Source organism: Crocodylus siamensis, chromosome 7 (genome assembly GCF_052110815.1).
Source record: "Crocodylus siamensis isolate JL-2025a chromosome 7, ASM5211081v1, whole genome shotgun sequence".
NCBI lineage: Eukaryota > Metazoa > Chordata > Crocodylia > Crocodylidae > Crocodylus > Crocodylus siamensis.
The window spans coordinates 35,655,254-35,671,010 of NC_143401.1; the positions used below are offsets into that span (position 1 = coordinate 35,655,254).

The 15,757-nt window shown below is 45.1% G+C and overlaps 1 protein-coding gene across 4 annotated transcripts in view; it reads left to right on the top strand.

The window, feature by feature from the left end:
* The window catches only part of TSPAN14 (tetraspanin 14), an 87,105-nt gene extending 71,844 nt beyond the window's left edge, over nucleotides 1-15,261 (top strand). For 3 of the 4 annotated variants that reach the window (XM_090057779.1, XM_090057778.1, XM_090057780.1), the window contains 3 exons: nucleotides 6,587-6,631; nucleotides 7,128-7,247; nucleotides 10,940-15,261. In XM_090057779.1, the coding sequence (XP_089913905.1) occupies nucleotides 6,587-6,631; nucleotides 7,128-7,247; nucleotides 10,940-11,011 (237 nt within the window). In that variant the 3' untranslated portion in view covers nucleotides 11,012-15,261. Of the gene's footprint in view, nucleotides 1-6,586; nucleotides 6,632-7,127; nucleotides 7,248-9,952; nucleotides 9,991-10,939 lie in introns of all 4 variants that reach the window. The other variant, XM_090057781.1, reaches the window with a different exon arrangement.
* Nucleotides 15,262-15,757: the final 496 nt, after the last annotated feature.

Sequence of the window (15,757 nt, forward strand, 5' to 3'; positions counted from 1 at the left end):
CAAATTCATGGATGACACTAAGATGTGGGGAGAAGTGGGCACAATAGAAGGGAGGGGCAGGCTACAACTAGATTTAGACAAGTTACAGGGGTGGGTGGATGAGAATAGGATGAAATAGGTGCAAGGTACTGCACCTAGGGAGGAAGAACCAGCAGCATACCTACAGGCGGGGAACTCGCTTCTTGTCAGCACAGAGGCAGTAAAGGATCTTGGTGTCATTATTGATTGCAGGATGAACATGGGCTGCCAATGTGAGGACGCGGTCAGCGAGGCTAACCCCACCTTGTCATGCATCACGAACAGGTCCAAGGAGGTGATCCTCCCCCTCTGTGCTACATTGGTCAGGCCACAGTTGGAGTACTGCATCCAGTTCTGGGTGCCGCAGTTCAGGAGGGATGTGGACAGCATCAAGAGGGTCCAGAGGAGAGCCACTTGCATGGTCAGGGGGCAGCAGGGCAGGCCCTACGAGGAAAGGCTAAGGGACTGCACCTGTTCAGCCTCCACAAGAGGAGGCTGAGAGGGGACCTGGTGGCCATCTATAAACTTACCAAGGGGGACCAGCAGGGAATGGGAGAATCCCTGTTCCCCCGAGTACCACCAGGAGTAACTAGGAATAACGGCCACAAGTTGAGTGAGAGTAGGTTCAGGCTAGACATCAGGAGGCACTACTTCACAGTCAGCGTGGCTAGGATCTGGAACCAACTTCCAAGGGAAGTGGTGCTCACTCCTACCCTGGGGGTCTTCAGAAGGAGGCTAGACAGTCACCCAGCCGGCGTCATTTGACCCCAGCTTTCTTTCCTGCCCACAGCAGGGGTCAGACTTGATGATCTGCCTGGGTCCTTAACGACTGTACCAACTATGAAACTGTGAAATATGCATGTACGCAGCTTAGGGGAAACCTTGTTCAGGTGTCTCCGCATGTCTACCAGATGAGGCCCTCAGGGGCCTAGTTTCTGAATCATACTTGAGTTTACGCGGGGCCTAGGGGTACCTGTAGACGTGCCAGGAGGCTACTTCAATGCACTGTAATTACAGCACGTTGGAGTAGACTTGATTAATTGTTTCTTCTTCTGGAACGTGCTAATTGGTATGTTCGAGCTAGCTTCTGTCTTGTGTATCAGCATCCCCACGCTTTAAAATGGCAGCAGAGGCGCTTGATTTACAGTTCATTTGAGCTTTAGTTCAAGTGCCCCCACTGCCATTTGAAGTGTGGGGACACTGATACACAAGACGCCGTAGGTGCTTTAATTAGAACATCTCTTGGAGCTGCTCTAATTAAAGTGCCCCTTCCCCTCCCAACCCCCTTCCTCGGTGCACATGTAAAAATGCTCACGGAGCCCAGCTGCTCAAGTTGGAGCAATTTACATTACTCCGAAAGCAGAACTGCAAGAAACTAAGGAACTTTCAGGCCAAAAAAGGGGGCACCTCATGAGTTCTAGGTGCTTGTTGAGGATCCATGGAACAGGTAGTTTTAGCATGGCACTTCTGGACTCTGGCATCCACAGCCTACCTAAATCCTGTTTTGTGTCTGGCTCTGTGTGGTACTGGATTAGGGCCCAGAAGTCTGTCTAGTCTAGTTCCCTGACTACAACCTGGCCTTGGGTTAATCCATAAAGCATGAAAAGCAGTAGAATCTGAGTGCTTCAGAATAGATTTGATAAGCAAAGTATCTGTAAGGTTTTATTACCCGACAGTTGTCTGATTTATCAACTTGATTCTACTGTGAAGCTGTTGCTCTTTCTGGCATTCCCTAGTTTAAAACCCCTCATTATGTTTTTGATATTTAATTTACGTAACCACGAATTGTGAGGAGTTGATAACTATAATTGCAGAGCTTGCAGGTTATTGTTATGGTTTTGTAAGGAGAGCAAAAAAAAAAAAAGTTGAGAAATGGCTTTATATGTAAGATACAAGTACCTTTTTTATCCATTGAGACTGCACATCATTTGAGTGGGGAAGCCTGTAATTTGCAAGACAGCTCTTTATACTTTCCAGACTCATCACATCTGTGTTCACCTTATTATAGACTTTTAAACCTTGCTTACTTGCTATTCTGAGCTCAAGGAACTATAAAGTAAGCCAGGTCAAACAATTTATGATCCTTTTAAAAATATCTAGTCTTAGTTGATCAGAACAATTGACTTTCAAGGTATCATTTTCCTTTCCATATTTCATAGACATTAGGGCTAGAAGGGACCTCGGAAGATCATCGAGTCCAGCGCCCCACCCAAAGGGCAGGAAATCAGCTGGGGTCATAGGATCCCAGCAAGATAAGCATCCAATTTGCTTTTGAAGGTGTTCAATGTAGGTGCTTGAACCACCTCTGATGGCAGGCTGTTCCAGACCTTGGGGGTTCGGACAGTAAAGAAATTCTTCCTTATGTCCAGCCTGAAACGGTCTCGCAGTAGTTTGACCGTTCGACCTCGTCATCCCTTGGGGCGCTCTGTTGAACAAACATTCCCCCAGATCCTGGTGCTCACCCCTAATAAACTGGTGGCTATCAGATCACCCCTGAGCCTGCGCTTTTCCAGGCTAAAGAGCCCCGTACCTGTCGTCGTATGGTCTGTTTTCCTGACCTCTTATGCGTGTGGCTCTCCTCTGGACTCTCTCAAGCTTCTCCACATCCTTTTTGAATTGTGGGACCCAAAACTGGACCCAGTACTCCAGCTGCGGCCTCACCAAGGCTGAGTAAAAGGGGAGAATGACATCCCGGGATTTGCTTGAGAAGCATCTATGGATGCAAGCCAGCGTTTGGTTGCTTTACTAGCCGCAGCATCACATTGCAGGCTCATGTTTATCTTGTGGTCAATGATGACCCCCAAGTCTCTTTCTTCCGTAGTGCTAGCCAGTGTAGCACTGCCGAGCCTATAAGGATGCTGCAGGTTTTTATTCAAGGTGGAGAACCTTGCATTTTTTGGTGTTAAACCCCATCAGGTTCTTGTCCGCCCATTTGCTGAGCCTGTCCAGGTCAGCCTGGATCATCCAACTGTCTTCTGGAGTGGATGCTTTGCCCCAAAGTTTGGTATCATCGGCGAACTTGGCCAGTCCGCTCCTGACTCCAGTGTCCACATCATTAATGAAGATGTTGAACAATATGGTTCCAAGGACAGAACCTTGAGGGACCCCACTGGTCACAGGGCACCATGATGAGTGACTGCCATCAATCACAACCCTCTGGGTCTGACCACGGAGCCAATTTCCGAGCCAGCGGATTGTGGTGGACCCAAGGCCACAATTGGCCAGTTTTGCCAAGAGGTGATCATGGGATACCAGATTGAAGGCTTTTTTGAAGTCAAGATATATGACATCAATCTCATCTCCCTTGTCCAGGTGATAGGTCACCTGGTTGTAGAAGGAAATGAGACTGGTCAAGCAAGACCTGTCCACAACAAACCCGTGCTGGCCATCCCTTAGGATGTTGGCCTCGGCCAGTCCATTAAGGATGGCCTCTTTAATAAACTTTTTAAAGATCTTCCCTGGGATAGAAGTCAGGCTGATGGGCCTATAGTTAGCTGGATTCACTTTTCTCCCTTTCTTGAAGATGGGCACCACATTGGCCTTCTTCCAGTCTTTGGGCACTACACCAGAGCGCCAGGAGTTTTTAAAGATCCGTGCCAGGGGCTGGGCTATGACGCTCGCCAGCTCCTTGAGTACCATGGGGTGTAGATTGTCAGGGCCGTCTGACTTGAAGGTATCCAGCTTCTCATGATGTTCCTTCACAAGATCAGCATTTATGGAGGGCAGGGGATCTCCCCCACCCAGACCTCCCTGTCCCGTAGTGGGCATGGGCGTCCCATGGGACTGGTGAAAGACTGACACAAAGTACGCATTTAATAGGTTGGCTTTTTCCTGGGTGTCAGTTATCAGTTGCCCCATCTGGTTCAGCAGGGGTCTAATGTTGCCCTTGCTTTTCCTCTGGCTCCCCACATATCTGAAAAAGGACTTCTTGTTGTCCTTGATGCCCGAAGCTAGTTGGAGTTCAGTTGCAGCCTTGGCTTTCCTGGTTTGCTCCCTGCAAGACCAGACCAGCGCAGAATAATCCTCCTTGGAGATTAATCCCATCCTCCATCCTTTGTAGGCTTTTCTTTTTAGCCTTAGGAGGCCTGCTAGATCCCTGGAAAGCCAGGGAGGTTGCTGTGCCCTTTTGCTTCCTTTCCTTCAAGATGGAATAGGCTTAGCTTGTGCATTGAGGATCGCTGCCTTGAGGAGCAACCACTCTTCTTGAACTCCCATCTCCCTGGGGTCATGGTCCCTTAGGGCCAGACTGACAAGCCTCCTGAGCTTGTCAAAGTCAGCTTTTCTGAAGTCAAGGACTTCTGTGTTGCTGACTGACTTGCCAGCTTTATGGTGGATGGTGAAGGTGATCAACTCGTGGTCGCTGTCACCCAGCTTCCCATTGATCACTAGGTCGCCAATTAGGTCATCCCCTGTAGTCAGTACCAGGTCGAGCAGTGCTTTGCCTGTCGTTGGCCCATAGACTTCTTGAGTCAGGTAGAGGTCATCCACGCACGAGAGGAAGCTTTGCGACCCCTCGGATTTTGCTGAGTGATCCTCCCATGAGATGTCCGGGTAATTGAAGTCACCCATGACAACCAAGGTCCTGGAGTAAGCGGCCTCAGTCAGCTCCTAGGCGAACTCCTGGTCAAGCTCAGGACTTTGGGTGGGAGGTCTGTAGTAGACTCCCATCGTTGTGTACCCTGTGCCATGTTCCCAACGAATTTTTACCCAGAGGGTCTCTAGCTGCCCACCCTGGTCACCAACATTGGCTTGCAGGGATGTGTAGCTTTCCATAATGTAGAGAGCTACACCCCCACCCCTTTTATCTACACGATCCCTCCTGTACAGGATATAGCCATCTATACCTGTGGTCCGTCATGGGTGGAGTCCCACCAGGGCTCCGTTATCCCTGTGACATCAAAATTCTTTGCATTGAGCAGGAGGACGAGTTCTTTCTGCTTGTTCCCCAAGCTCCTGGCATTAGTGTACAGGCAGGCAAGTGTGCCCTTGGGGGCTCTTGCCTTGCCCACAGATTGTACCAGGGATGGGGCAAGGGTGGGCTCCCTTAAGTGCCTTGGTCTGCTGGCTTTGCAAGGGTTGCTCAGCGGGCCAGCAGTGGCAGTAGTCCCCCCGTCCCCCAACAGGCTTAGTTTAAAGCCCGGTGGAGCAGGTCAGCCAATCTGGCTGAGAAGAGCCTCCTCCCAGCGGAGAGAGGTGGAGGCCATCTCTTCCCAGCAGCTCGCTGCCTCTCTTACCAAAGAGCGGGCTGTGGTCATGGAAGCCAAAGCCTTCCTGGTGACACCAGCACCACAGTCTTTGTTTGACTACGTGGATCCTCCTCTCCCTCCTCAGCCCATACCCCAAGACTGGGAGGATCGAAGAAAACACCACCTGTGCTCCCAGACCCTTTAGCCCAGCTCACAAATCCCTGTAGTGCCTCATGACCCTGCTGGGAGCACTCCGAGCTGTGTCATTGGTGCCCACATGAATAAGGAGCATAGGATAGTGGTCTGTGGGCTGGAGGAGCTTTGGGATCTTCTCTGCAATGTCCCGGATGCAGGCCCCTGGGAAGCAGCAGACTTCCCTGGCTAAGGGGTTGGAGCGGCAGATTGCCCCCACAGTCCCCCTGAGGATGGAGTCTCCCACAACGAACACCTTATGTTTTGTCTTGGGGAGAGCGGGAGCAGTAGCTGCAAGTAAGTCTGTGTTGCCTGTGGGAGCTAGCAACTCAGCAGGCTCTGCTGGAGCTGCAAGAGGTGCGTACCTGTTGCTAAGCTCTGGCGGGGCAGGGGCCTTGGTGCAGCGGGCCTTAGGGCCCTTGACCACCTTGGTCCATGCCCCTGACTGGACAGAGTGGGAGGTCCCATAGTCCTCCTTTGTCCTGGAGGGAGACGGTGGTCTACCCTCTCCTTCCTGGGGGAGAAGGGCCTGGCAGTAGGAGTCAATCTTGTGCTCACAGTCCCTGATGGCATGTAGTCTCTGGACTGTGGCCTGGAGCTCCTCCAACTGGTGTGCCGCAGACCCCACACGGGGAGGTGGCCATGCTCCCGGGCCCCAGAGCCTGAAAAAAGGACAGGCAGCCCCTGCAGCCAAAAGCCAGGCTTATATATATGTATATATAAATAAATTCATTTTGTTTTTTGTTGCCCACGATATTCAAATGTTATAAGCTGAAACACCATGTAGCATCTCATAAAGCAGAAATCAGGAAGCTTATGTGAAAATAGTGTTTGAGGAGTTGGATGCTTGTTCACGCATGGTGTACGGCTTTTAAGTAGTATTTGAAGAATGGCAGTACAAGTGCATTGTTCTCTGGTGCTGAGTAGCCTTGATTAATGCTGAGGGACACAAGCAACAGGTTTGTAAGGTTGTAAGAAGCCTAAAAGGAAATGGAGTCATATCTGTACACTTCACATGTCAGGATCGTGCTGATCTTCTGACAATTCTTTGCTATTTTTATAAAATTCTTTAAAAGTTTCCCTTTACTTGGTATTGATTTTTAGTTTGGGTGTGTCATCTGGAAAAAAAATCTTACTGGGAACTTGAGCTGATAGAATTGAATAAATGTTTTAACTTTCTTATTTTCCAGCAAAAGGTTGTGAATACACAGTGTGGATATGACATCAGAATGCAGGTGAGCATCTCCTGCCGACAGCATTCATGGTTCTAATTATTGGCTGTTATTTTTCAAAAAAGCGTGTAGCTTATCTTTTTTTAATCTGAGAAATTAAAAGATGTGTATGCAGATATCTGTAACAGTTATAAATTGCTAAGGAATGATAACTATATAAAGGAGTTGGAGGAGGAAGCAGGGGGAGAGTGGGGTCTGTTTCATAGGATGAGTAAGTAAGGTGAGGTGGTGCTGGTGGAAGAAAGATACTCATCTCAGACAAATATTGAAACTTTTGAATACATATCTGAAGCTTTTACATACCCACTTTAACATTAAAAAAATGGACAGATTCATAAAGCTTGAGACAGTGCATGATGGTTTACAGCCTCTGACTTAAGCTCTTTTGGATTCCTTTAAAAAACACTAGATCTATCAGTTTTAGCCTTACAGAAACAATGTGCTGTTAGGGTAAATGTAAGCAAAAATGTAACATGGTCTCTTTGTCTTTCCTGCTCAGAGTAAAAATAAATGGGATAACTTAATTTTCACCAAGGGTTGCATCCCTGCTCTTGAAGCCTGGCTACCAAGAAACATCTACATTGTTGCAGGAGTATTCATAGCAATCTCATTGCTACAGGTCAGTTATTTTACTACTGCTAAATAAGCTTCAGGTTCGGGATCTTTACCTAAGACACAGGGATTGAGAACAGGAAAAACATTTGCAAAAAAAATAAAATAGAAACTTTCATATCTTGGCTCTGTTTCATGAGAACAACATGGCAAAAATCCAAGATTGAAGGCTTCTGTAGGGTGAAATTGCATCCAATTTCATTTTAATTTCTCAGTCAGAGAATCTTTTTGCTGTAGACCTATGTTTATGCCTATCTTTGTCACAGGCAAAAATGCTTTTTTCTTTCTTGGAGTTTACATGTTCCTCTCTTGGGACCATGACAGTGGCATGCCATGTGGCACACATAAACCAAACTGGCAATCTCTTTTCAAGCGAAACCAAGACACAAATAGCAGAGTGATGTTTCTGATCAGGATGAAGATGTAGTCTCAGCAGAGTTCTGGGAAGGAAAATTGCTGGGCTTCTGCCAGCACCATGCCTAAGTCTGTTACTGCATGAAAACAACCAAAATCCAAAGTAAAATATCTTGCTTTATTGACCCAAACTCTTTCCCTTGTGGACCTTGCTCCAGTTGTAGTTCCACTGATTTTTTTTGGTGTGTTTGTTTGTTTGCACATACAGTTTTATTTGCCTGTTGATATACCCTCTCTCTCAATATTTTTGGCAAAATAAGCGGAAAAGCTAAATATACTAAATGAAAATGTATAAGAAAAAAATGAAGAAGTTTTTAACTGGACTAGTAGCTTCATTAACTGTCAAGGAACCTCACAGAATACTAGATAGGGAATGGGAATGACCCATTAGCCAATTTCTCTGCTTGACATTGACATTGCCCCCTCCCCCCGTGGATCTTTTGTGCTAGTTTTGTAGTGTGAAACAAGGCTTCCATTTGTTTCTGTTGGTAGGCACTGTGGCTGCTTAGAGATGTGAAACCCCCCCAGCACTTTAAGCTTGGTGTGCCCACATGCCAAGTGCAGCACATGCCCTGAAGAGGCACTGCATTAGTTTGACCTGGCTTGTCCGATGTCTATATAGATCGCACACTTCAGCAGGGCTTTTTGGTGTTTTTATCTAAACTGATGGAATTGGCTTTAGATAAAAATGCCAAAAAGCCCTGCTGAAGTATCCAATTTATACAGATTCTGAGGAGCTGGGTCAAACTTAACGCACTTCCTCTTCTGGTAAAGTGCTGGGTTTTTTTGTGGGGGGGAGCAGGGTTTGTCATTTCGATTTCCCCACCCCATGTCTGTCAGCAGCCTGTGTTGGGAAATATTGCTCTGTCAGGAGAATATTACTTACTTTATATATATATTTCTCTTTGTTAACCTTTTTTCCAGGGTTCTAAATCCTCTGTGCATGGTATTTTATATTTGTTCAATTGATTGAGGGCTTCTATGCATTGCATGTAAGAGTTGACAAAGTAATCTTTGAATATTTAGTTCTTAATCATATCTCTTAAACCAGTCTTTGAAACCCCAGATCATTTTTTGTTACATTATGCCAAATTCCTTTGAATTTGTTGGGGTTTTTTCTAGTAATGTCTTACCTAAACTAAATAGCACCTGCTAGGGCAGGACTGGCCAATCTGCAACACATGTGCCACAAGTGGAACAGATTGCTTTCATGTGTAACACATGGCAGATTAGGGAGGGGACAAACAACACAGTGACAAATTTAATAGATTTCATAGACATTAGGGTTGGAAGGGACCTTGGAAGATCTTAAGAGTCCAGCCCCCTGACCCAGGGGCAGGAGGTCAGCAGAGGTCATAGGATCCCATCAAGATAAGCATCCTAATGTCTCTTGAAGGTGTTCAAAGTAGGTGCTTCAACCACCTCTGGAGGCAGTCTATTCCAGACCTTGGGGGCTTGAACAGTAAAGAAACTCTTCCTTATGTCCAGCCTGAAATGGTCATGGAGGAGTTTGTAACTGTTCGACCTTGTCATCCCTTGGGGTGCTCTGGTGAACAGATGTTCCCCCAGATGCTGGTGAGCACTCCTTGTAAACTTATAGGCAGCCACCAGATCACCCCCGAGCCTGAGCCTGCATAAAATAGATAGGGCAGGGGGCAGAGCAGCAGATCAGGCAGGGAGTATAAGATGGGAAGCAGAAAGCAGAGCAGCATCTTGGTTAGAAAGCAGAGCAATAGATTGTATAGGGAAAAGGAATGCAAATGGCATTCAGGGAAAGTGTGGGGCCAACTTGTGGCGCATCTCGCAAAAAAGTTGGTGCTCGCTGTGCTGGTGTGAAGCTTGTAGTAATAATGTCTTCTTTCTGTCCAGTAGCATAACTAGGGATGGGTGAGAGTGACACCCGTCTCAGGTGCTAAGTAAGGAGAAGTATTGGAATTGCCCAGTCTCTGTGAATTCTATGCCATGGCAGCATTGCAATGCTGGGAGCACCAAAACAGTCCCCCAGCAGCTGGTGCTTTAAGAGCAAAGAAGGTTAGTGGGGTGGAAAGCATGCAAACTGGTAGCAACAGCTTAGATAGGACAGTGGAGTTCCCAGTTTGGGTAAGAATACTGCCCCAAGCTCCTGGCCCTGCTCTTGGATCTTGTCCCTCCACACTCCCTTTTGGAACCTGTGCACCTTCACCTTGATGTTGGAACTGTGTTAGGGGTGCACTGATTTAAAGATTTTCTTGGCCAGTACCAATAGCCAATTATTAACCAGCCTTATCGGCCAATACCAATCCAGTAACTGCTTCGCAGGAATGCAGCCTGACAGCTTGGACAGCAACATCCTGCTGGTAAGTCTGTGGGAGGAAGAGGCATGGGGGGGGCTGAGGGAAGGGGTGTGGTGGGGCAGATCAAGGTCCCCATGGTGAGGGAGGGAGTGGGGCAGGGGCAGGCGCTGCCCAGCCAGGGTGGTGAACAGGATCCTGGGGCCTGGAGTGGGATCGACCTTTAAGTGGCTCATCCACAGGAGTTGGGGGGGGGGGGGTCTCTGCCATTATGTGCACCACTGAGGAAAGCATGGGTGGCATGTGCTTCACACCCCCTGGACAAGCCTCCCCCATCCTGCTCCCAGGCCCAGGGTTGCATTCACCTCCCTGGCTCTGCAGCACCTGTCCTTGTCCCACTCCTTCTCTCACCATGGGAGCCTCGATCTGCCCCACCATGCCCCTTCCCTCCCTCATGCCCGTTCCTCCCACAGACTTACCAGCAGGATGCTGCTCTCCAAGCTGCTGGGCTTTATTCCTGGCCACATGCATGTTGTGGCTGTGCGAATGCATGCTTCATTTATCGGTGATATTTTCAGCCCAAAAAAGCCAATAACCAATACTGTTAATTTTTATGTTATCAGTGCCAGTCTGATACATGATCAAGATATCAGTGCATGTCTTCTGTGTGTCCTGTCCTGTCCTGTCTCTGACACTTTCGCATAGGACAGCAACTCTGATTTATTACATACTTTGTCAACTCATTGCCATTGTGCACAGTACTATTGAAATCAGAGAGACAAAATATTTCAGTAATGTTACTTATAACTATAAATGTTGGCAGAATGGGTGACAAACTCTGGCTTTTTCCTTGTCAGCCGTCTCTTATAAACTGATCATATCTATTAATCTAAATACTGTCATTTTATTAATATATTATTTTTATTGTACTGTTTTGGTGAAAGCTGTGAATGAATTACTACTACTATTAGTCTGCTTACTTTCCCAAGCTGAAAGCTGCTTTCTGTGTTTTTAGATTTTTGGGATTTTCCTGGCCAGGACGCTGATTTCTGATATTGAAGCTGTGAAGGCAGGGAATAATTTCTGAAGATGAAAGCAGGCACCCACTGTGAAGACAAGTATATTTCACTGCTATTAATTGGAAATAAAGGTCAAAAAGACAGACACGTGCAGGCCTTGAAGTACTCCTGGTTTAAAAGCCTTTTTTCTGTATCATCCGGCTCTTATCCTGCTTCTGCTTTTCTGCCTCAAGTTGGTGCAGAAAGAGATCACCCAGCACCATATCTGTATTTCTTATTTTCCAGCAGAAGACTCAAGCACTAAAATTACATCTTTTTTTATTACTGAAGAGGCAAGATTCCAAGAATGAGACACAGACTTAGACTTTAGCAAGCAGAAATGGAAACTGTTGTAAACTCTTCTCATAACCAACTTTGTTACTATAGGGGCCATTCTGTCTTGACTTCCTGTTACCCCTATAAGAGGTTAGAAATGTTACGTTCGCAGCTTGAGTGATAACTTCATCTCTTGCATTGTTTGCTATAGTCCTAGAAGCAGGTGTCATAAAGATCTATGAAGATGAGACTGGTAAAATAGGAAAAGATGGTATTGTCAAAATATTGCAACCTGTTCTGGAGGCATTGAGCATTTCATTGTATCCTATTTGAATAGGTCAATGCAGTTATGTGGTAAGATAATTAGTAGTCATGATAGTCTTGTTAGAAAATTTGAAAAATCACTAAATGTGTAATAAAACATTGACTGTGCAGAAGCAGGGAATATTTCAGATGACCAGAGGTAACACAGATATTTCAGTTGCAGGAACTTGTGCTTGAAACCAGGAACTGAATGACCGAAGCCATTTTGAAATTGCTTATCTACATGTATTCCTCAAGAAAAGAAGAAATTGTAATTGTACATCGATAGCATTATATGTTGGAAACCTTTTCTTTCAGGATTTGGAGGGGTTAGAGTCTCTGTTTCTCCTTCTTGGAAGCTTGTAAATATTTTTTATTTATGGGGGGGACTTTCTGAATTGCTTACACCTTTTTAACTTTTAAAAGGGTGCTGTCTGCTGGGCTGAGGACAAATCAAAATGCTGTTAAGTCCCAGAGATAGCTAGAGATGCTATAGTCCAGATTTAGCCTCGGATCTAATATCTCCCAGACCCAATACACTGCGCATTGTCATTTTTAAAATCCCCTTCACCCATTTTCTGTGACTCCTGATTGCTAATGGTAGAGCTAAAAAACCCATGCATGTAACCCTGTGATTCATGGTATTTCTGGCTAGTCAAGAGCTTATGCATTGCATGCAAATCTGCTAGGGCACTGGACTTGGTAGAATTAGTGTAATTTTTTAAAAACCTTTGAATGAATTTATTTCTTCAGTGAAACGCACTGCCTGAGCTATATAAATGCTAAATTCAGTCCCAGAGATGTGGTGCTAAGAACTACATCTTTAGACATGGAGCCTGCCCCAAAGCGAACTTAACTCTTAAGACAGTGATGCTCCTGCTTCTATCCAGAATCAGTTAAGGCCTTAATTTCTTGAAAATACTGCAAAGCCCACTGAGCTCAAATGAAAAGACTTCTGCTGCCATTTTTAAGCGCTGGAATGCTGATGCTGTGGATGAGCTGCCCTCAGCTCTGAGGTCCCCGCCCTGGCCCCCGGGTCCCATTTACCACCCTGGCCGGGCAGCGCCTCCAACCCCTGCCCTGCCCCTACCCCACTCCCTTGTCTTCAGGGCCTCGAGCTGCCACATCCCTTCCCCTCCACAGACTTAGCTGTAGGGCATTTCTTTCCACGCTCCCCAGCTGCATTCCTGTAAACTGGTGATTAGATCAGTATCAACTGATATGCCTGGGGAATAATTGGCTATCAGTGTCAGCCAAGAAAATATTGCTGCACCCCTAAACTTCAGAAAGCTTTGGCACAGGACTGCCACAGTGCTTGCTACAATTGTTCTTCTGTTTTCTTAACTTGTTCTGTTCAACTTCTGAGTTTAAAAGATGAAGTATGTGGCTAAAACCCCCTTGAAATAGTTGTAGTTGTCAGTTTTTACCACGGGCCATTTACTAACAAATTGTTTATTGCTTGTAAAGATGCCCTATTTTTCAGGGAAAGCAGACTTATTTACAGTGCCTAACCTAGTGTACATTCTAGAAAATTTTATATTTTTGTAATTATATTTTGCTACTTATAATCTAAGCTGCCAGAAGGATTTAATGCTGTTTCTATGGTGTGTTGCTTTCTTAGGATGCCAAGCTTTTGAATATCTCTGAATGAATATCTTAAAATGTTTCTATTACCCAAGTATTAATGAGCATTTCACCACCAAACAGAGCTAACAGTAAGCAACTGTAGTCAGCCTTTATTTATGGAAGATAAATATGGCTGTTTTGACATCCTGTGAAGCATTTCACGGACACAGTATCCTATATTTTGCGTGTGGCTTTCAGTTGAGCTTTTGAAGATTCTTTTTCTGGCCAATAACTGAGACACAACAGGACTCGAGGATCTCTGGGGGCTGGACTCGAGGATCTCTCGAGGTCCCTTCCAGCCCTGATGTCTATGTCTATGAAAAGGAGGCCTATCTAACAGTGGCTAATTTGCTCATGACAAAAGAATGACAAAAATACAGTGTCTACTACTACTCTTTTCCAACACTTGAAGGTAAAATCCCCAGGCATACACTGTGATTTTTACTTTGTCACAAGAAGAACAGCAGGAGGTAGGAGAAGAAAGCTGGAGAGAAGTCAAGGGAAGCAGTTTCAACAGAGCTCTGAAACTCAAGTCTGTGCCACATGTTTACTGTATCTAATGTAGGAACAGCTTCAGACTTGCTGACATCTGCATTTAGCAAGCAGCAGTGTGGCATCTGTAATTATTGCTTTCAGCTCTTGTACTGAAAACACTGGTTTGCAAGTTCCAAAATCTGAAACCTAAAAGCCACATCAGCTAGTTTATTGTTGTGACCTATAGTAATCTATCTGGGGACATACAGTTTGAAAAGAGTGCTTCGTATTCATAAGAGAGTGGTGGTGTCTGGGAAATTGGACAACTGGCATAGTGAACTTGTGAAGACAAGTGAAAACAACTTGTAAGGCACTGACCTGAAAGGCTAATAATACCAGCTAGTGAAAATCAACGCAACTCCAATGAAGTTACGTGCATGATACCAGTTGAAGGTCTGCATCAGTGTAAGACATGTTCATGGTATCTGTATATCTGTAGGTCTCCCCTGTATGCTCAATTTAAAGTTAGTGCCTGGTCCCTCTTTTTTTTTTATATCCTCTGAACAAAACATAATTTGTTTGCAGTGTAGCTTTTCATGATTAAAGTGTTCTGTTGCTTTTGCTACTGTTACCACCAACTAATTGCAACAGTCCTTCAGTGATCTTGTAAATACCTCATTCCTCAAGAAAGCAGTGAATAGTTCAGCTCCATTTCAGGGTATATGGGGAGGTTTTTTTGGGGGTGGGGGGGGTCGATCTTTTCACTTCTTTCTGGTTCCAGGGATCCTTCTTGGGGACCCATTGAATACAACTTAATTTTTTTTTCCCCTCAAGCCATTTTAAAGAGCAGTTGTTGTAATAGTGGTTAACATAGGTAGCGAAAGGCAGATATAAGTTGACACAGAAGGACTTTTTCCTACTGATTTCTATTTAAAGGTGTATTATTGCTTCCTTTATGAACTTTCAGCGTCTTCACTGATAACAGTTTGGCCCCTGAGTATGACAGCTTGTGTTCCTGACTAAACTAACATCTCTAAAGCTCCTAATGAAGAGCAACTAAAAAATTAATTCCACCACCAAGCATTGGCAAAATGATTTTGTGAAGTTTTGAAGTTCAGATGTCAATGGTGGTATTCAGACCATCTCTACAACACTACAGTGGAAACAAGTTGGAGTGTTTTCAAAGCAATGTCAAATGTGAATGCAAATGTGAAGGATCCAGACTAAGGAGGGGAGTGGAATTTCAAAAAGAGCATTTCATTTTTGGAAGGTATCAGTTGCTTTTATTTCTATAAAGTGGTCTATTTATTTAACTTTTTGCAGTGATATTGGACTTTGGATCTCATCTTAATGTGCTTGGATTTAAACAGCCACACCCTGCCTGTAGTTTAAGATGAGAATAGATTCCTCTAAGCCCCACACTGAGTAAGAAACAAGACTAAGGGGTTTCCGTAAAGATGTATGCATCTTTTAACAATGTGTTTTTAGTCCATGGGTGGATCAAGCTCTGTACCACAGCCAATTTTTCTTTTCTAACATTTTTTTGGTTTAAGTCTTAAAATAAATCTATCTTAAATAAATAAAACTTCCATTTTTTAAATCACTGCAGTCTTTTTTTTTCTTTTCAGAGCTAAGACTTATTGGGTCCAATTACTAGTAATTTGAGTTTATTTTTATTACTGAGATGTATTGACCAGCACAAATAACTGGGGAGGTGCCTTTTGATGCAGGTGCCCTGGATAAATTTATCTTTAGATGTTCTGAGTTCTTAGATTGCTGGGTGTTATACATGACTTATCACCCAGGCCTTCTGCATGATATACTAGTATGAAAGACTAAGTTGAAAGCCTTCATGAAGAACTCCAGAACAGGGTAACTTGATTTCTGTGTGGCTGGGACATGTAGACAGCATTGGCATGCTGCCCCTAGACTACACATTGCAAGGGTGGTCCCCCCACTGGTAGCACATACCTTACCTGCCATGTGAGCTGTACCCAGGGTTGTCATCTGTTCTGTAAATGTACAGGAACTCTGTAACTAACCAGGCTGAAAACACCTGTCTGTAAATTCCGTAACAAATTTGTACTATCGGTAAA